At 45.4% G+C, this 22,362-nt stretch overlaps 1 protein-coding gene across 2 annotated transcripts in view; it reads left to right on the top strand.

Annotated features, from left to right (window-relative positions):
* CALCOCO1 (calcium binding and coiled-coil domain 1) overlaps positions 1–22,362 on the top strand; it is a 171,683-nt gene that overhangs the window by 64,915 nt on the left and 84,406 nt on the right. For both annotated transcript variants that reach the window (XM_069230985.1, XM_069230986.1), the window contains exons 5-7: positions 5,828–5,986; positions 10,377–10,525; positions 19,647–19,737. In XM_069230985.1, coding sequence (XP_069087086.1) covers positions 5,828–5,986; positions 10,377–10,525; positions 19,647–19,737 — 399 coding nt within the window. The remainder of the gene's footprint in view (positions 1–5,827; positions 5,987–10,376; positions 10,526–19,646; positions 19,738–22,362) is intronic.

The raw sequence follows: 22,362 nt of genomic DNA, 5'->3' as shown, positions 1-22,362 counted from the left end.
TCCCTCCCCTGCTCTGTGATGTGGTTCCACAATCCTGCTCCCCAATTCTTCTCATGGACCCCATTCATGTGGATGGATGCCTCATATCCCTGAAACCATCTCCCTTTTTGTACTCTCTCCCTACGTTTTTAGGAATGTGCTCAATTCTGTCTGATTGCACTGAGGAATTGCTGCCACCATCCTGGCTGGACCTGCTTCTCACGTCCAGCTCTTTTACTTTAAGCTCATGGTCCAAAAGCATCTTTCATTCCTCCATGGCTCGCTGCTCCCTCTGAGCCTCCATTTTTAATCTCTCCAACTCAGTCTGGTGCCTCCTGGCTTCTCTCCTGTCCTCCATCTCCTCTGGAGTCAGTCCTTTTGATCCACCACTGCTGCTTGGCACAGGGGGTAACTCCCCCCCGGCAGCACCTGCACCCTCAGTACATCTTCCCTAGAATTTGTGTCAGTAGACTCTCCATTTGGATCCTTAGACTGCCCACTGGTAGTTCTGGCTGCTACCCAGGCGCTCAGCACCTTCTGTAGCTCCTCCTTTTTGGTGAGGCCTCTGATCTGAACTTTGAGGTTTTTACAAACTGCCTTCCGTTCCTTCATGGAATAGGTTTCCAACCTATCCTCCCCAAAAAACAAATCCTGGGTTACCACTGAAGATGCTCTTGATCAAGACATGATGTCGTTGGGGTTCACTTGAACTGAAGATCCAAAATAGGTCAAAGAGAAATAAAATCAAAAACAAAAAAATGTATGTGGCACGTAATGGTCTGCGATATGGTAGTAGTGTACACCAATCACTGTAGGTCAAGTGCACATGCAAGTCCTATCCCACTGCTGCCACCAGTGTTAGAAATGGGGTCTCTAGTTGGCAGTCGGTTTGCACCCTGTCCAAGTAGGGACCCTCACTCTAGTTGGGATAAGGGAGATACCCGCTCAGATAACCCCTGCTCTCCCCCTTGGTATTTTGGCACGAGCAGTCCAGCTTATCTCAGAAGCAATGTGTAAAGCATTTGCACATAACACACACTAACAAGTGAAAACACTGCAAAAGGACACCACACCAGTTTTAGAAAAATAGCCAATATTTATCTATATAAAACAAGACCAAATACGATAAGAATCCAACATACAGTAAGAAAAATATGAATTATGCAAGATTTACTCAAAGCTACATCCTTGAAGTCAATAGCTCCACCTGGGGCTATCACGGCGTAGTGATCAACAAAACCAACAGTTCAGGCCGGCCGCGGCCTTTCGAGCCAGCTACGGTGTCGGGAAGACCCGCAAACAGTACCTTGGATTTGCAGGGCGTCGTGATCCTCGCGGTGAGCTCCGGAGGGCAGCGTCACCGACGTTGCGGTGTCGGGTCCGGAGTCAGTGCAGGAGTCGTCTGGCCCTTGAGGTCACACGCGTTGCAGATCGAACTCCAGACTGATGAAGTCTGGTGTGGATGGCGTCGGGGCTGCGGTGCGAAGTGGGACGATGCGACGTGCGGTGCCCACAGGTCACGGTGGAGGCAGCGGTGATGGCGTACAGCGGCGTCGGTGAGACCAGGGCTGCGGTGTGAAGCAGGGCGGTGCGACGTGCAGTGTCCACAGGTCACTGTGCAGGCAGCGGTGTCCTCGTTGCTGAAGCGCTGTCGTCGGTAGACCCCAGCCAGCGGAGCAGGACAGGATGGTGCGTCGTGACCCTCACGAGCGGTGTCCACAGGCCACGTTGCAGGCAGGATTCCTGGGGGACGACACAGGAGTCGATGGTGCTGGCGTCGGTGGACCGGGGCTGCGGTGCAGGATGGGACAGTCCTTCGTGTACCTTACGAGCGGTGTCCACAGGCCACGGTGCAGGCAGCAGCGCCGGTGTGTCAGCAGGAGCGTAGTCGTCTGGGATGCCCAGGCTGCGGTGTGAGCAGGCAATGCCAGAGTGCGGGCCCACAAGTCGCGGTGCGAGCAGCGGCTCTGTGAAGTCGTCTGATGAAGGCGTTGGTGAGAAGCAGGGCAATGCGACTCCGTGTGGCGTCAGCAGGTCACGGTGCAGGCCAGTGGCATCGTTGGCGGCGTCGCAGTGGTTTCTCCTCTTGAACAGCACAAAACACACAGTTCCCAGTGCTGCAGGTTGAGGAAACTGAAGTCTTTGGTGTCCCTGAGACTTCCAACAGGAGGCAAGCTCTACTCCAAGCCCTTGGAGAATATTCTCAAGCAGGACACACAGCAAAGTTCACCCTTTGCACTCTTTTTTAGGCAGAAGCAGCAATTGCAGGCCAGTCCAGCAAAGCAAAACAGCAAAGGGACAGTACTCCTCCTTCAGCTCTTCATCTCGTCTCCTGGGAAGAGGTTCCTCTTGATTCCAGAAAGATTCTTAAAGTCTGGGGGTTTGGGTCTGCTTCTTACACCCAGTTCTGCCTTTGAAGTTTGCAAACTTCAAAGCAAAGTCTCAAGTGTTTGCAAGATCCTTCCTTGTCCAGGCCAGGCCCCAGACACTCACCAGGGGGTCGAAGACGGCATTGTGTGAGGGCAGACACAGTCCTTTCAGGAGTGAGTGACCACTCCTCCCCTCCAGCACAGATGGCTAATCAAGATATGCAGGCTACACCTCAGCCCCCTTTGTGTCACTGTCTATAGGAGAGGTGTGAACAGCCCAACTGTCAAACTGACCGTGACGGGGAATCCATAAACAGGCAGAGTCACAGAATGGATTAAGCAAGAAAATGCCTACTTTCTAAAAGTGGCATTTTCAAACTAACAATCTAAAAACCATCTTCACTAAAAGATGTATTTTTAAATTGTGAGCTCAGAGGCCCTAAACTCCACATTTTTATCTGCTCTCAAAGAGAATCTGTGCTTTAAGGACATTTAAAGGCAGCCCTTGCACAGTGAAAACTGAATTTGGCAGTATTTCACTGTTAGGACATATAAAACACGCTAGTTTATGTCCTACCTTAAATATACACTGCACCCTGCCCATGGGGCTACCTAGGGCCTAACTTAGGGATGCCTTACATGTAGTAAAAGGGAAGGTTGAGGCCTGGCAAGTGGGTACACTTGCCAAGTCGAATTGGCAGTTTAAAACTGCACACACAGACACTGCAATGACAGGTCTGAGCCAAGGTTACAGGGCTACTAATGTGGGTGGCACAACCAGTGCTGCAGGCCCACTAGTAGCATTTGATATACAGGTCCTTGGCACCTCTAGTGCACTTTACTAGGGTCTTACCAGTAAATAAAATATGCCAATCATGGATACATTAATTAACAGTACAATTTCTATAGGGAGCAGTTGCACTTTAGCACTGATTAGCAGTGGTAAAGTGTGCAGAGACAATAAAGCAGCAAAAACAGACCTGAAAAAATAGGAGGAAGAAGGCAAAAAGTTTGGGGATAACCCTGCAAAAAGGGCCATTTCCAACAGTACCTTTAATAGAACACATTTCAACCAGTGACCCGTAGAGCCTCGTGTAATACATTATCTTTCTTACAACAAGTGCTATATTAAGTTTAAATTCCACCACCAGGGTTGTGTGATGTTCATTACTTCCCAAATATGTGAAGTTTCAAGTCCTTTGTGCTTTGTACAGCTTAGTTGGTGAGCAAAATGCCCCTTAAAGAAAACTTTTACTGGGATTGTTGGGCAAAAATCATTTTTTAAAGATGTTTCTACAAAACTTTGGTTTTCAGGGTTTTAATGCACAAAACATTTTTGTCTAATATGTCTATTCTTTATCCCACTTTTCCAAGTTTGTGGTGAAATTAAAAACAGCCTTCACATAAGTGTCAGATGTACAAAGGTACTCAACTTTGAAGACGGAAAATTCAAACAGTTCATATTTAAAAAAAACATTAGTTTAACTGTATAAATTAGATTGACATTGGCATGACAGAAAATCCAAGGGAGTCATACATTGTTCATGTTCGAGATGCAGGGGTTGATGTCTAGGTGCGATTGATGCATCTACACTAGTAATGGTTTAAGATAAGTTTTATGAGTGTAGAATTATGTTTCAGTGGTTCATAAATGGATTGCCTCAGCATTCTGAGAATCTTCTCTCTCTTACTAACTGGAAAGGTCTAGTCTTGTGCAAATGCAATAAATGGGAAAATGTATTCTGGATCATCAAGTAAAACTCTTGCACTTGAAGATTTATTCTTGTAGCTCTTGCTCAACCATATTGACTGTGGGGCTTTTCCCTCTTCACATCTTATGATGACTCAGTCTTCTGTCTCCAGGTTCTCAAAAAATGAAATCACGAGAACATCATTAATTCACGCAATTGAATCCTATCAGAGTTTACCTTACTTACTAATCAGGCTGAGATTTTGTTTCTTAAGGAAATGTTTTGCTCCCAGTACTCTGACCTACCTACTTCATTCTGACCTTTCCTGAAGCACATTCCGTTAACTGTTTGATGGCATCAGTTACTGCATCCTCTTGCCTGTCCTTCCCCTCCCTTTATAATGATTCTTGGGCTAGAAGTATATGATGGCTTCTAGTCCTTTCAAGGGTTGGGTTTGTTGGGGTGTATTTTAAAATTATTCTAGCCATTGTGTTGGCATCCCTTGATTGGTTTCAGGTGCCTTGGCATGCTTGGGAAATCTTTTCTTTTCCATCTTCCAAAGCAGTTTCAGTATTTACTCATGATGTGCCATTATTTTACACAACGCTTCCTTGAACATCAACAAGTTTTTTTTCTTCAGTTTTGTTTTGTTTACTGTGACATTCTCACTTTCTGAATCTGTTGTTTTCTCACTACTCAGACCCAGGCTTTGGTTTTCACTAGTCCTCCTGTCCTGTGTACATGTGGAAACTGGCCAAATACATTGCTCTGCATGTAAGCCATGGGACACCTGTTACTGGTCTTTGTGGAAACTGAAATATGTATTTCTGGGCATGTAGAAATTGGCAAAATGGAAGATTATTTTAGATGATGTTGGGACACTAAAATCACTGAAAGTTATATATAAACCTCATGACAGTTTAGCCAATGATGCTGGCTAATTTTTTGTTAGAATACACTATTTTGCTCTTATTGTTTGAAGATTTGTACAAAAGACCCATTTTCAAGTAATTTTGTTTTTGTTTTTGTTTTTAAATCATATCCAGTTTGACAGTTCTACTGGTGTGTGGTTTAAATTTACCATTTGAGAAAAATGTCTCCCAAAATCAGTGTGATGGATGTACCTTCCATAATGTTTATTACTAAATTGTGCTTACTCACATATCACTAACATTTACGAAAAACAGATTACTTGTAGGGAGCCCACCATGATTAAAGCAAGAGTCATATTTTTGGGGGTTGTTGGGGAAGAATACAGTTAGTCAGTCATGGTTACACACAGAGGTAAATTCTCAAAAAGTGCTTAAGGGTCCCTCTTCTCTGTATTAGTGGCACCAAGAATGCTATGCTTAGTCCTTGTGACGGGCATCTTTGGACATGGAGTAACAGCATGGGCCATAGCTGTGTCTTTTTAACATTTTGTATATGTAGTGGGATTATCATGTTCTTGATAATGTTTGTGCTTGAGCAACATGATAGTAAAAATGGCCCCCCCATGTAACTTACAAATCAGTTTAAAAGTCACAAAGGAAGTGGTGTCATAAAATACATATGTGAAAGGAGGAAGCACCCTCTTTAAAAAAAACAAGAATACAGCGGGAAAATGAAAGGAATAGCTCCCCTGTCTGTTGTTATAGGATAACTACAAATAAAAGCACCTTACACCACTCTTCTACAATGTCCTAATTAGTTTCCCATTTCCCTCTAAAGGTTTCATGAATAGAGGTGTAATTGACAGTGGCCCGTAAGCTGTGGTTATCGGTCTGTCTAACTTGCTCTCATCCACAGCACCAGTTGGAGGAAAGCCAGCAGGAGAGGAACTCGCTCATGAGGAGCAAGCTGCAGCTAGAGGAGGAGGTTGGCAGCCTGAAGGCCAAGGTGGAGCAGCTGGAGGAGGAACTTAAGACCTCAAAGGAGGACTATGCTAAACTGATGAAAAAGTACCAGGTGAGCAAGCTAAAAGTTGCGAGTGGAGGAGCTATTGTTGTACTGGTGTGGAACTGACAGGGAGATGGTGTGTGTGTGATGGAACGCTGGGTCACTTTTTCTAAATCGGTCACCTGATGGATCTTTCTTGTCATGTTGAGAGGTGAAGGGAGTTTAGCGTTAGTCAAAACCATTTCAAATTAATAGTGTAACACATTAGGCCACACAGGGAGGATTAGGAATCAGGATCAGGAATAAGGAATAAAATTAAGGGTTTTATTACAAACTAATAGTTACTTTAATATAAATCAGCCTCAAAACATGCTGTAAAGATATAAAATTATAACAGGATAACCACATCTCCTGAAGAAGTTTAGTTGAATCAACATGAGACGTACCAGTAGTTCATTTACTGCAATACCAAATATTAGCAATAAAACCTAGTGCTCTGAGAAAAGTCTTTGATCCTCTCTCTTAAACATGAGTCATGTCTAAATCATCTAGCTTAGGACCTAAATGAATCAAAATGAATAAACTGGGGAAAGTCTCAAGAAGTCCTGAAAAAGTTTGGAAAAAGAGGAAAAGTTATATGCGCTTGTATATCAGCGAAGATGTCAGCAAATCAAAAGCTCGGTCAGGTGTCTTCTAGAGAAAAAAGTAAGTACCAGCGTAAAGGACAATAAAGGGAAAGAAGAGAGGTCTGCACCTCTCATAGTCCAATTGGAGAGTCTATCATCTCAATCTGTGAGGGCACTCGTTAAAACCACACAAATCTTCCAATCAACACCCCTCGTTCACAGCATCAGAGGTTCCATTGTCCATTTCTTTCTCACGTTGTGAACTGCAACATTTGTGAATTCTCCCAAACCAGCCCTGAGAATGCCATTGGCCTTGGACACCTGTAAATCCTTGATATGTTACTGAATAGTGACTGTCAGTGTACACTCCATTTCTCCATGTTCCTCATCAAGGTCTCTTTCTCAGGCTCTTTATCGCTATTGCAGTGTACATCTATTTGCCATATAAAAGAAAAAGACATGCAAGCAAAAATGGAAAATACCATTTCATGTCGAAGAAATTCAGGCCTAGTCATGTCAATGGTGCACATTTAATTCGTGTTATGTATAACTACAAATATATGAGAATGTTGGTACATGAATTAAAACTAAATTCATATTACGGTTTAGTTAAAAAGTAATGCATCATTTTGAACACATGAGTATAAATGGAACTGTGGAAATGTGAAAACATTAGTGCACATGTTTACATGAACTCTTCTAATTTTTAAAGTAAATACAGATCAAGAATGTAAAGGTATTTTCTATCTCATTTCAAAATACTACATTTCATTTATTAATGTTAAGGCACGCTGTATATAATTTTCTAGTCCTATGTAAATGACCTCCAGCATTGAGTTCAAGTGCAACACTTGGCATAATTACATTAGAACACACAAAGTATGTAGTGCTAAGTGCACATATATATTTCGTATTTCTAACATGTAAGGGTGGAACCAAAATTACACTGCTCCATGTGTATGTGCGCTCGTGTGTAGGGATCCACCAGTCCCTCCAACGTGTCATGCCATTTTCATGGATAATCATGTATTGTCGACTTAAAATTATATTGAAAAAGTCGTGTGACTGTGAGATTAAAATAAGAAAATGCTTAGGCAGACCTACATCTTATCAAAGTATTCTTTAATGTATCAGATTGTCGTTTGTGAATGGTGTTACATGTTAGACTTTTTCCCAAATGGTGAGGACACTAAAGCCATAATTCGTATCCATGATGCCATTTGATTGCTTTTTTTTTTTAGTGATATTCTGGATTTATTTAGGAGTTAGTAATGAAATATAGGTGTTAACCAGTGGTAAGCCACCTTTTTTACGCTAAATATAAAAAAAAATCATTTTTGTTGTGTCCTATGTTGCCATAACACATTCTGGTGACTTTTACATACCACTCTGCTCTTGATTACATTATGAGACCATGGCAGTCTATATATGTCTATATCTCCATATAGATCCAGGCCCCAAATGTAGTAGATGTACACAAGCAGTATATAGATGTGGGGCATGCAATCAGTTGATAGCTGCAAAGAATGTAAGCACAAAACTAGTAAATAGAGACAGAGTTCCAACTAGATATACAGATGCAGGGCAAAAGGGCAGAGTATAGATGCTGGGCAAAAGGCAGTCCATAGTTGCAGTGCTTAAACGCAGTAAATAGATGCAGGACATAAAAAGTGTTTTTTGTCATGGCATAAAATGTGCTTGGGCCCTTCCATGGGCCTGTGAGGAGCAGGAACAGCGTCAGAGTTTGCATCAGGGAAATCATAGGAACTAATAAGGGCAGCATTCCCAGGATCCAATGGTCTCAGGAACAGAGTGGAGTTCTGTTTTTCCGAGGGAATTTTCCCAGCTGGAAGAAGAAAGAGTGCCAGCATGGTAGCTGTGTCAAGGTGCGATCTGACGCTGTCGGCATATCAGCTGCAGCCAATAGAATGGGGACTGTTTTTGCCGGGTTACGCGGGCTGGTGGGAGGTTGCTGTTTCTGGCTAGTACCTGGCAGCCAAATGAGCTGAGTGGGTCACTATTACTGGAGCACTCATGGACTCCTCCAGAAGTGCTGGACAAGATCTGTGAAGAGTGAGGGTTGGGCACCTGTGGGAGTGCTAGGGAAGAGATGCAGTGTACAGTGGCTGTTCTGCTGTTAACTAGATAATCAGCCATAACACGTACAGCAGCTGTCCTACCCATGCTGTGAGTACACAAAGAGCCATTATGCCACCAAAACAGAGACAGCATTCCCAAAGAAAAGAGGAACATTTTTGATTGTAAGGGTCATGGCAGAAAAAGAGTACATGGTGTGGAGCATGCAATGGACAAACCTGAAGGAGCGGTGCTTCTGCGAGGTGAGTCCATGATCAAAGACATGCTGACAGACTTCTGGTGTTCAACTCCTAGAAATGATACAGTCATCTCTTCCATGGAAGGTAATCAAAGGTCACATGGCTAAAACTGAAAATTAAGTGAGGTCCCTTGTGCATGGAGCATCATTGGAAAAAGGAGGAACGACATGAAGATGTAGTAGAACAACTTGAAAAACTTGAGGAGTGTGCAGTTGCTGGAGAATAAGATGGTACATTTAGAGAATTTAGCACATGACTCATACTTGGGAAATTGTAGCCCCCCCTCCCTCATCCTTTAATTACTGAGCTCTGCTCTGATAAGTATAGTACAGACATTTATATATTTTGAGTTTGTGAGCTCTTACTCATAATGCCGGCTTGAGGTGTACACCGTTGTCACACTTCCCACTAGAGGCCAAAGAGAGGTGGAAATGAAAATGGGTGCAGTGCTGGTGGTGCTGACAGACCTGAAACAGAGGGAACTAGTAGCCAGAGCAGCCGCTTAGAACCTGTCTTCACCTCTCTGGAAGCACTGTGCATATTTTCCCACAATTGAGCAGGGTGACAGTATATTGAGATGGCGATAACTGCAGCTAGTTAAGAAGGCGCATATAATGATAGGATTCAAGCATCACTGTGGTTCCCTTCAAGGTAGGATTGAAGCCTGATTGTGTGGTCTACAGCTTCACACAACTGGAGGCAGCCAGAAACGTTTTGAAGCGGTACTGCTGCTGAATATAGAGTTTCTTGACTCTCTTCTTTGTTCATTCATCGAGTAGGGGATTTGATCTGATGTTAGTATTCCTGTCTGTCAATGATAAGGAGTATTTCTATGTAATCTAGGACTATTCTAGTATACATAGTTGAAAAGAATACCCTGAGGAATGTGATAAACATTATAATTCTTCTGACTCTTGCGATTATTCTCACTTCTCTACATCATATTTAGGACATGGACCTTCACTATGGCACCAGTGTCTGATTGTGGTGTTTTAAAGCAAGCCAGTTGGCTTTAAGATTGTTGAGTGTGTTCTAGTTTGTTTTTAGTGAGATGCTCACTGTATTCTCTGAGCTTTGTGTTGTACATTCAGTAAGAAAATATTGAAACGTAAAATGCACTTGGCTCAATGCTTAGACAGTTTTTAAAATTGCTGAAAGCAGAAATAATAAGAGAAATATGCAACTATTTTGAATGAAAATTGATCTGACTCAATCTGAAAAAAATAAACATGAGACAGGAACACTGAAAGAGAACACCTGCATCATAACGGCCACATTTTAATTCAGATATTTTTTGGAGGGACTATATGGGTGGAAATAAAGGTGACACACTAGGAGGGCCATTTGCATATCCTTGCCCATTGACTTGTAACTTTCAGCTCAAATATTGTGGCATGTCAGCACTCTAGATGCTTAAAAATGACCTTTTACCTTTTCGTGGTCTACCAGCCAACAACTCACCTGTACCTGTCACCTCCCTGTGGATACATATTCTAGGACTTGTCTGAATCCGAGGCAGCAGTGACAGAGGAGCGGGATGCTCTGGGTCGCCAGCAGGTTGACCATGTGGCGCGGATCCTGGAGCTCGAGGAGGGAATCCAGTTTGTCTCTGAGAAGGTGCTAGGCAAGGAGGAGGAGTTGGAAAGGTAATAATAGTGAATACCTAAGTACTGTGAATAATAGCATGCTGCTTTTCGATGACGTCGATGAAGGGCTGAGCATTTCCATTCACTTTTCATTTGTTATAGTTGTACAAAGATATAATTGTGAAAATTGTATTTGTTTGTTTATTAGTAAGGCTGATCTAAAACAACACGAGAACCCCAGAACTAGATACAGTGCTCCATCCTTGCACTTCATCCGCTACATATGGTTTTTCAGTTGTCTCCCCTGCCCCTTTTCTCCTCCTCTTCGACCGGGATCTATCCTGTCTTGTGCCTCCTTGTGCAGTGGTGATTCTGCAAACCTATTAACCATGTTGAATTGCGTGCAAATTTGAGCATTTAAGTAGACAGCTCTAAACGCCAACATGCATCTTGGTTTTGTCTGGCAGCCAACAGAGGTTTCTTTCTATTTTGACAATGGCACGGTATTTAAATACCAAATAAAGTGCCTCAGGAGACCCTCACATGGAAAGCTTCAGTGAATAATAATGTGGATGTTCCTGTGCTGGTCCCTAAATGTCTGATAGCACTAATTTGACTCTCACATCCACCAATTTATATTTATGCTTTTATGTAGTTACCTTACTTTAGAAGTTGGTCTCCTTGTTCGCTTGGTAGGTGCCCTTGTGAGATAGTGGGCAATTGTATCTCCTTTTCCCAGGCTGAGACTTTTTCATGTGGTCAGAGCACTTCTTACCCCATCTTATTCCTACTTTTAACCAGATCTCTCTCTGTCATTACGTGAAGGGCACATCTCTAGCGTCCTTGCAGCTATCGCAAAAATGTGTACCTAGAGGGTGGTGCCTTCATTCAACCCCTCACTTCAAAACCTCCACTGAATCCCACTTCCTTTGGGGACATAGTGACCAACCCTGGTGATTTGCTTTTTCCTCTAATACATTTCACCATGTAGATGTATCGAATTCTCTGGTACCCAGCCCCACATATTCCACTTTAATAGGTAGATATGATGAAGGAAAAATGTTAGAGAATTGAAAAATAATAGCTTATGCTTGTTAATCCTGCCAGACAACGTTTCCCAAAGACAAGAAATACAGAAAATGAAACCCCACGGTGAATGTCCAAATTCCCACGAGAAAGTGTTTTCCTGAATATTTTTGCAGTTTGAGTCAGCAAGTATCCTTTGATCTCTTCTAACACCATAATTCCTCTGATGCAGAGCAGGTTCCCCAGTCTGTTCAAGAGAACAACCTATGTCTGTGTCTTGTAGATGACCCTTAACCTATGCTAGTTGGCTAATCTCAGGAACATAGTTTGGCACACATGCCCAATGTCCATCTCCTAGTAGACTTTGTTTAACTTTGCTGGGCGGGGGGAGGTTTAAAATATATTTTGAATGAATATGCATTGAATCATTTTTTATAGGATGTATAACATATTAAGATATACCGGGTAAATGTATATTGTTGCAGCTACAAGATTTCTAAGCTCTCCTGATTTTCACAGATAACTTAAGTGAATAACAGGAAAACAAGACTAGTTATCCGATCATTTGGCTAAATAGAGGAGCATAGGTTTCAGCACCAGTTTCTTTGGTCCACAAACTAACAGTGTATTGAGGTGACCATAACTTTTTTGTCATTCTCTGGGTCCTACCAGATTTTTAGAACATACTTTTGGGACTAGGTGATGGTGACCATACACCTGAGGATCAATTAGTCCTCTCATTTTTGATGTGTTTGAATGAGCTGCCCTAAGCCGTAACACTGCTTCTCGTACCTGGGTCTAGCTTAAGAAAATTATTTTGTGACAAGCATATATATGGCTTAGAGTGATAAAGATTTTTTTAAGGTCAGACTGAAAAGTATGCTGTTAGACTTTTGCTTATGCAGGGTCATCCCCAGTCTTTTTTGCCTCCTGCCTCCTATTTTTTTCTGACCTGTTGATGTTGGCTTTTCAACTCTGAGCACTTTACCACTGCTAACCAGTGCTAAAGTGCATATGCTCTCCTGTTTAAATTGTATGTAAGTGGTTTATCCATGATTGGCATATTTGAATTACTAGTAAGTCCCTAGTAAGGTGCACTAGAGGTACCAGGGCCTGTAAATCAAATGCTACTAGTGGGCCTGCAGCACTGGTTGTGCCACCCACATAAGTAGCTCTGTAATCATGTCTCAGACCTGCCACTGCAGTGTCTGTATGTGTAATTTTACACTGTAAATTCGACTTGGCAAGTGTACCCACTTGCCAGGTCTAAACCTTCCCTTTCCTTACCTGTAAGGCACCCCTAAGGTAGGCCCTAGGTAGCCCCAAGGGCCGGGTGCAGTGTATGGATAAGGTAGGACATATAGTAATGTGGTTTATATGTCCTAACAGTGAAATACTGCCAATTTCGTTTTCACTGTTGCAAGGTCTGTCTCTCTCATAGGATAATATGGGGGCTACCTTTAAATATGATTAAAGTGTAGATTCCCCTAGAGAGTAGATGGACATGTGGAGTTTGGGATCCCTGAACTCACAATTTAGAAATACATCTTTTAGTAAAGTTGATTTTGAGATTGTGCGTTTGGAAATGCCACTTTTAGAAAGTGAGCATTTTCTTGCTTAAACCATTCTGTGACTTTGCCTTGTTTGTGGATTCCCTGTCTGGGTCAGTTTGACAGCTGGGTTGTTTTTCACCTCACACCAGACAGTGACACAAAGGGAGCTGGGGTGTGATCTGCATTTCCTGATTAGCTATCTCTGCTAGGAGGGAGGGGTGGAGTGGTCACTCTCATCTGAAAGGACTGTGCCTGCCTCTGACAATGCTGTCTCCAACCCCCTGGTGTGTGTCTGAGGCCTTGCCTGGGCAAGGCAGGATTTCACAAGAAGGTGTGAGTCCCCTTTGAAGAAAGGTGACTTCAAAGACTAAAATGGGTATAAGAAGGGCACCCAAACTTACAAACTTTAGAAACACTTCTGGAATCAAGAGGAACCTCTGCCTGGAGAAGAGCTGATCGCTGAGGAACAAGTGCTGCCCTGCCTGTGACTGTGCTTTGTGGAGCTTTCCTGCAGTGCTGCTTCTGCCAGAGTAAGAGGGCAAAGACTGGACTTTGTGTGCCTTCCATCTTGAAGAAGAAATCTCCAAGGGCTTGATGTAGAGCTTGCCTCCTGTTATTGAAGTCTCAGGGATAGCAAAGACTTCTTCCTGCCAGCACCTGGAGTCTCTGGAGAGACCCCTACTTTGCTCTGTGGTGCCCTTACAGTTCCTGGGACCCTGAAAGGAGAGGCTGGCAGCCTAAGGACAAAAATACACGCACCGAGCGCCGTGCGGAGAAAAGATCGACGCGAATCCGATCGCGGCTGAGAAAACGACGCGACGCCGGCTCCGCAGCTGAGAAACGACGCCGCAGGAAACGCGACCGGAGAATCGACGCCCGGAGCAGGAGAAACGACGCGCCGCATCGCTGACGAAGGCTGAGAGATCGCAACCTGCGCCGCGGGACTTTCGGATCGTCGTGTGGCTGGCTTTTTCAACGCGCACCGCCGTGCCGAGTTGTTTTCGACGCACACAGCCGTGCAGGGTTACTTTCGACGCACACCGCCCGTGCGGGGTTATTTTTGACGCAAACCAGGTACATTTTCACGCTAGCAGCGCTAGTGTGGTGTTACAACTACCTAAAGACTCTTTTTATTTTAAACCTTTAAAAAAATCATAACTTGACTTGTGTATGTTGGATTTTTGTCGTTTTGGTCTTGTTTTGTCTAGATAAATATTTCCTATTTTTCTAAACTGGTGTTGTGTCATTTTGTAGTGTTTTCATTAAGTTGCTGTGTGTGTTGGTACAAATACTTTACGCCCAGCACTCTGAGGTTAAGCCTACTGCTCTGCCAAGCTACCAAGGGGGTAAGCAGGGGTTAGCTGAGGGTGATTCTCTTTTATCCTAACTAGAGTGAGGGTCCTTGCTTGAACAGGGGGTAACCTGACTGTCAACCAGAGACCCCATTTCTAACATTGGTGACCAGCGGTCGGGATTGGACTTGTATTTGTACTTGACATACAGTAATTAAGTGTACACTACTGTTTTGATCTCAGACCACTACGTGACCACATACTACTTGTTTGGTGATCTTTTGATTTTTCTCTTAAGGACTCTTTTTATTCTACTTCCATGATTTTGCTGATCCCTTGACTGATTCTTTTTACTTCATTGGGAAATTATTTTTTTCTGCCTTTTGGAACTTTACACTTGTGACCATCATGTCTCAATCTGGAGATGCAACAGCTGGAGCTGTGTTTGAAATGGAGAAACTGAAGGAGTACTCAGTTGCTCAATTGAAACAGTTCCTTAAAGATCTTGACTGTCCCACTGAGAGCTCCACCAGGGAGGAGGAGCTGCAACAGGCACAGAGGGCTTGGGTGACAATCAAGAAGGCTGGAGGGCACACAGAGGAGGAGAAGATGGGTGGGGAAGTGCAGAGGATACACAGTGGTGTAGTGGAGGAACCTGTTACGCCTGGGGGGAGGGTCCCCAGGAGGGATGGCAGGGTGTCACCCAAGGGTCTGACTCCTGAAGAGTTACAGGACAGACAGGCAGAGAGGGAGTACCAATGGGAGCTGAAAAAGCTCGATTGGGAGTTGGAAGAAAGGAAGAGGAACTTAGAGATTAAAAAAATGATTTATGCTTACGAGCTTAAATTGAAAGAGCTGGAAGTCATGAGGGCTGAGTCCAGCTGGAATGGTGGCAGCAACAATTGTATATCCAGTGATGCTGCAGAAGTGCACATGCCCAGAGAGGTGGTGCCCTACTTGAAGGAGGGAGTTAACACACGCCAGGAGGTTCAGGGGTATGAGGTAGCTCCAGTGATGCACAGGGTCCCTGAGGTGGATTGGGGAACTGGCATGGGGAGTCATATTCCTACTGGTGGGAGGGACACTCTACTGACTCTAGGTGAGAGTGACAGGGAGAGGGGTTCCCCCCAGGTAGAAGTCCTGGTTATGGAGTGTGAAGACATCCCAGAAGAGTGTGGGTTGAGTGTCAGGGACAGTCAGGTACTGTCTCACCAGTCTCAGGAGGGTGATGTGGGGTGCTTTGTCAAAGCAGAGTCACTGGATGGTTGGGTGAAGGGTACTTTGGTTAATTCATGTGAGGGGCTGAGTGATGTAATTGCTGGAGAGCATATGTCTAGTCCTTATTTTCCAGAGCTATGCCAACACCAGGTGGAGTGTGAGTTCTCTGACCCCAGGGAGCTTACAATGGAGGCAGACTTCTGGGTGAGTACCAGAGAGTCTGAAGAGGCATTTGGGGGTGCTCCTGAGAGGAGTGGTCTAGGTAGTTCCCAACCAGGTGAGGTAGGGAAGGATTGTAGTGTCCCAGGTAGGTCCCAGTGTAGTGGGATGGGTGAGGGACCCCATGTCCAGTCTCAGAGGAGAGGGAATGGGGATGGGTTGAGGCCCAAGGTGCCCGAGATCCGGTCCCAGGTCCAGGAGGGTTCCCTGCGGGAACACCAGGAGGGGAGCCTAGCCTGTACCATAGGGCCATCTGTTGAGGGAGACCCCACAGTGTCAGGAGGACTTGGGGGGGCGGCTGTAGCCAGCATCCCACCAGTTCTGGTGTCTGGCAGAACCACTCCTAGTGAGGGGGTGCAGAAGTCCAGACAGAGGGTTGAGAGGGGGTTGCGGACCCCAGTGGAGAACCTGGAGGGTCAGGGGTCAGCTCTGAGAGCAGAGCCCCCCATGAATGACCTTGGTGAGACCATTTCTGGGCTGGGGGGAATCCAGACTCTGTCAGATGGGCAGAGGTCAGGAGACCTGCGCCAGCCAGACTCTTGTGTGGCCCTTCGGGACAGTGTGTCCCTTGAGGGGGGTAAGTGTGCCCCCCTGGAAGTCCTGGTGTGCCAGGCAATGGTTCAACCGCAGGGTGGTGACTCTGGGTTGAATGATCAGGTTCAGGGGGTAAACTCTGACCTGATGGGGGGTAAGTGTGCTCCCAAGGAAGTCCTGGTGTGCCAGGCAGTGGTTCAACCGCAGGGTGGTGACCCTGGGTTGGATGACCAGGTTCAGAGGGTAAACTCTGACCTGGTGGGGGGTAGGTATGCCCCCCAGGAAGCCCTGGTTTGCCAGGCAGTGATCCAGTCTGTGGGTACAGACCCTGGATTGGGAGGCCAGGTTAAGGGTGTCCCCCCTGACCTGGAGGAAGGGGCTACTGCTAACAGTGCCCCTACCATGTTGTCTTCTGGGGGGGTCACTCCTAGTTGGGTGGTTCAGGACCCCAGAAGAGAGGGCAGGGGGAGGGAAGCCTCACCCCTGGCCCTGGTCCAACCTGAAGGTACAGACCCCAGGTTGGAGGATCAGTTGCAGGTTAACATCCCTGCACTGATGGAAGAATTGTGCAGGACTGCTTCTACAAGCACCCTGACAGTTTTTGACTCTGGGGGTGCCGCTTCTGCAGGGAGGGTACAGAGCCCCAGAGGGGAGGACCAGGGTCAGGTTGTCATCCCTGACCTGGTGGAAGAGAGAGTGGTCAAAGGGTGCCAGGCACCTGGGGCTACCACCCCCCACTCTCCACAGTCACAGTGGTTAGAGAGGCCTGAGGTCGGGCTCTCATCCCTGACAGTTGTCTGGGGCCACTGTGGCTTGCTGTCCTGGTGGACAGAGTTGCCCCTGGGGGGGGGAGGACGAGAGTCACACCCCGGGGGTGGAGTGGGCAACACCACTGTGTTGGCCCTGGTGGTACTATCTGCCCATTGCAATACATCTGTGAGCAAAGTAAAGTTAGGTGTTGCACAGATGGTGTCTGTAGATGTGGAGAAGGGTTCCCCATGGGTTAGCTTAGTGGGCCCTGAGAGTATGGACAGAGGGATCCAACTGGAGTCAGGAAGGCGTAGAACTGGAACATGCCCCTGCTGTTGTGGGCCTGGGTCCCTGTTCTATCGCCCCAATCAGGGAAGTACATCAAGGTATTGATTGTTCTCCCCTGGCTTTAGGCTGGTAGGGGGTCGTGTTAGACTTTTGCTTATGCAGGGTCATCCCCAGTCTTTTTTGCCTCCTGCCTCCTATTTTTTTCTGACCTGTTGATGTTGGCTTTTCAACTCTGAGCACTTTACCACTGCTAACCAGTGCTAAAGTGCATATGCTCTCCTGTTTAAATTGTATGTAAGTGGTTTATCCATGATTGGCATATTTGAATTACTAGTAAGTCCCTAGTAAGGTGCACTAGAGGTACCAGGGCCTGTAAATCAAATGCTACTAGTGGGCCTGCAGCACTGGTTGTGCCACCCACATAAGTAGCTCTGTAATCATGTCTCAGACCTGCCACTGCAGTGTCTGTATGTGTAATTTTACACTGTAAATTCGACTTGGCAAGTGTACCCACTTGCCAGGTCTAAACCTTCCCTTTCCTTACCTGTAAGGCACCCCTAAGGTAGGCCCTAGGTAGCCCCAAGGGCCGGGTGCAGTGTATGGATAAGGTAGGACATATAGTAATGTGGTTTATATGTCCTAACAGTGAAATACTGCCAATTTCGTTTTCACTGTTGCAAGGTCTGTCTCTCTCATAGGATAATATGGGGGCTACCTTTAAATATGATTAAAGTGTAGATTCCCCTAGAGAGTAGATGGACATGTGGAGTTTGGGATCCCTGAACTCACAATTTAAAAATACATCTTTTAGTAAAGTTGATTTTGAGATTGTGCGTTTGGAAATGCCACTTTTAGAAAGTGAGCATTTTCTTGCTTAAACCATTCTGTGACTTTGCCTTGTTTGTGGATTCCCTGTCTGGGTCAGTTTGACAGCTGGGTTGTTTTTCACCTCACACCAGACAGTGACACAAAGGGAGCTGGGGTGTGATCTGCATTTCCTGATTAGCTATCTCTGCTAGGAGGGAGGGGTGGAGTGGTCACTCTCATCTGAAAGGACTGTGCCTGCCTCTGACAATGCTGTCTCCAACCCCCTGGTGTGTGTCTGAGGCCTTGCCTGGGCAAGGCAGGATTTCACAAGAAGGTGTGAGTCCCCTTTGAAGAAAGGTGACTTCAAAGACTAAAATGGGTATAAGAAGGGCACCCAAACTTACAAACTTTAGAAACACTTCTGGAATCAAGAGGAACCTCTGCCTGGAGAAGAGCTGATCGCTGAGGAACAAGTGCTGCCCTGCCTGTGACTGTGCTTTGTGGAGCTTTCCTGCAGTGCTGCTTCTGCCAGAGTAAGAGGGCAAAGACTGGACTTTGTGTGCCTTCCATCTTGAAGAAGAAATCTCCAAGTGCTTGATGTAGAGCTTGCCTCCTGTTATTGAAGTCTCAGGGATAGCAAAGACTTCTTCCTGCCAGCACCTGGAGTCTCTGGAGAGACCCCTACTCTGCTCTGTGGTGCCCTTCCAGTTCCTGGGACCCTGAAAGGAGAGGCTGGCAGCCTAAGGACAAAAATACACGCACCGAGCGCCGTGCGGAGAAAAGATCGACGCGAATCCGATCGCGGCTGAGAAAACGACGCGACGCCGGCTCCGCAGCTGAGAAACGACGCCGCAGGAAACGCGACCGGAGAATCGACGCCCGGAGCAGGAGAAACGACGCGCCGCATCGCTGACGAAGGCTGAGAGATCGCAACCTGCGCCGCGGGACTTTCGGATCGTCGTGTGGCTGGCTTTTTCAACGCGCACCGCCGTGCCGAGTTGTTTTCTACGCACACAGCCGTGCAGGGTTACTTTCGACGCACACCGCCCGTGCGGGGTTATTTTTGACGCAAACCAGGTACATTTTCACGCTAGCAGCGCTAGTGTGGTGTTACAACTACCTAAAGACTCTTTTTATTTTAAACCTTTAAAAAAATCATAACTTGACTTGTGTATGTTGGATTTTTGTCGTTTTGGTCTTGTTTTGTCTAGATAAATATTTCCTATTTTTCTAAACTGGTGTTGTGTCATTTTGTAGTGTTTTCATTAAGTTGCTGTGTGTGTTGGTACAAATACTTTACGCCCAGCACTCTGAGGTTAAGCCTACTGCTCTGCCAAGCTACCAAGGGGGTAAGCAGGGGTTAGCTGAGGGTGATTCTCTTTTATCCTAACTAGAGTGAGGGTCCTTGCTTGAACAGGGGGTAACCTGACTGTCAACCAGAGACCCCATTTCTAACATATGCCTTTTTAAATTGATGCTCTATATTTCTTTCAGGATGGGGGTACTAATAAAAACTCTACAGACTGAAAAGGAAATACTTAACAAGAGACTGCAGCATGAGGCTGGGGAGAAGCAGCAGTACCAGGTGAGACAAAGTCAGACTGTGACTAGAGTCTGTATTTCTGATAGATACTTGTAACCGAGGATCCCTCAACTTTGAATATTCGCCTGGTGAAAGACTGGTGGCATTGTGCGGCTCCACGTCAATGTTGTTCCGCTCAAGTAGTGATACACATAACCACATTAGGCGCCACTCATGCATGCTGAGATCAGTCCCTTTCTCCCTACACCACAAAACGCAGAACTGGAGATACCTCTTGTCTCATCGGAAGACCCTTATTTTCTCACATTGTTTGAAAATCTAGTGTTCAAGGGAACCATGAACACTACCATGTTTATAGGGTTTAAACCTTGTAGAGACTGTGGTGAGCTAACATCTACGACAGGTTACTATCGAGTTTGTAGGTGGTACCTGGGTACGGACACGGGGTACGGGCACCACTCCAAAGCCTGCAGTGACTATGTTCTAATGAAACTCAAGGTTGTTTGGTACCATGAGGCAAAGCTCTACGACACCAAGCACCGCAGAACTCCACGCTGTGACCAGGCGAAAGGAAGGTCCTGCTTCTGAAGTAGTTCCTATGGCCAAATATCGTCACCTTCAAAGTCTTCAGGTAAGTAAAAAGAAATTCCAAGTGGGACTCAAGCCCTTCCCACCACTCTCGGACTCCAGCAAAGGCACAAGGGCATCAGCATGCCTCTCTGTATCACTCCTAAAGCTGTTCTCCCAAACCAACTGAATTTCCAGGGCCATCGACAACACACTGCAGCAAATCGAACAGTGCAGTGAAATCACGCTGCAGCTGTTTGGCAAATTACCAGCTCCATCTGTCGTGTCTTTGGGCCCCAAGGAACTGCAAGTACCTCCATCTGGGACACCACAGACAGGACCACTTTCAATACCAGCTGTACCGGCAAATCCTAATGCAGGTTCCGTACCAGCTTCATTGCCCACTCCGATCCTAGCTTCACGTCCCATGCTGGACCCTGGAACATCTACAATAGATGATGAAGGGCACCCTATTGAGTTTTTCAACTTTGAGCCGGCACCACCTCTAGCTTGACTGATGATGTGCCCTGATCCTCTTGGGCTGAAGCCTTTAGGCAACCTGTCAGACTCTGATACTTGCCCTTTCCTCTAGGGAGGGCTCAAACTCTGCATTCTTTATCTGCAACAGATTCCGATAATGATGCTGGGCATAAACTTGCCAAACCATATACAAATGATAAATGGTGTGAGAACCGTCAAGGAGCCAGGGTCCGGGAACTTTACCATGAAAGAAAGCACATCGTTCACAATGGTCGTGCAAAGGTTGGACAAAATTCTTGACCTTAGTAACCAACCAGGGAGGTTAAGACTAATGTTCTTACTGAGGTGCTTCAGCCTTTACAAACAAATACTGTTCCTCTACCTCCATTTAATAAAGCCCTACAGACACCCTTCTCGGGACTTGGGCAAAGCCCTGTTCTAGACCTCCAGTGAAGAGATAGATCGCACAATGCAAACATCCAACCCTGAATCCATTCTTTGAATGCCTGAAAACCTAGTTGTGCAGACCTCAACATGCAAGTTCAACCTTAATCTTTTTCTGGCCACTCCTCTGGGTAGAGAGTCAAAATTCATTGAAACCTTTGGGAAATGCTTGTTTTCTTCGATAAGTTTGGCACTATGCTTTGGTAATGCCAGCTACCTCCTAGTACATTAAACTTGCGCTTTGGGCATCTGTCGCACAAATTTCACACAGTATCCCTGTTGACTTGCAACCTGTTTTTACACAGGCTATCTAGTATGGCCGCAGTGTGGATACATTTATGGTCCACTGAGGATTGGACATCACAGATTGCCTAGACAAGGAAATTGGCATCGGTATAGCCATCTAGAGTCATGCCTGGATGAGGTCCACTGGCTTCTCCAGCAACATATCTTGTCACCCCACTGCAACTTCCACTGTCCTCAGAATGGTTAACGCAGAGCCACTTTTCCCTCTTGCAGCAGGAAGTACAGTCTCTTCTGGCGTCAGTCCATGGAGGCACAATTGTGTCTTTAAGATCATGTGCACAGATTCTTTGGGTTCAATTTATGTGATCCATGTTACCGTATTTCCTATTTTTGGAGTGCTCAGTCTTACAGTCATTGGAACCTTTTTTCAAATCCTGTAAGTTATGTCTTTACTCTCCTAAGCTCATCAGTCACTCTTCTAGAGATATTTTTTGTGTGCTCCTAGGAGTAATGGTTTATATGGTGCCACACTGTTCTGGAAGGTGCTTTTTAGTTGTCTGTTGTAGTCCTCCATGTTTCATGTCATCTGATTAGGATCCCTGGTGATTGTCGATTAGTGTTTTAGAATGTTTTTTTCTGTGAGATGTATCTTGTCTTGGAAGGTTTGACTTTATGGTTTAGAAATGTTGTCATTATAGATTTCTCCTTATGGTTCTCGAATATTGATAAACCTAATTCTTAAACACTGTGCTTCATGGTAGAGGGAGATTACCTTCCAAGGTCTTGTGATCGTGGAAAGGTGTTTCATCTCTTTGTGTACTTTATTTTTAATAGCATTCCTGTAACGAATAATGTACCTCATTTCCCACTCTATAAAAAATTCTTGTACACCCCATTTAAAGTTTCAGTACTCAGATTTTGCCCCTGGTA

This window comes from Pleurodeles waltl, chromosome 4_2, assembly GCF_031143425.1.
Source record: "Pleurodeles waltl isolate 20211129_DDA chromosome 4_2, aPleWal1.hap1.20221129, whole genome shotgun sequence".
Classification (NCBI taxonomy): domain Eukaryota; kingdom Metazoa; phylum Chordata; class Amphibia; order Caudata; family Salamandridae; genus Pleurodeles; species Pleurodeles waltl.
Note: the sequence above shows the minus strand (reverse complement) of the source record. Positions and strands in the feature narration are given on the sequence as shown.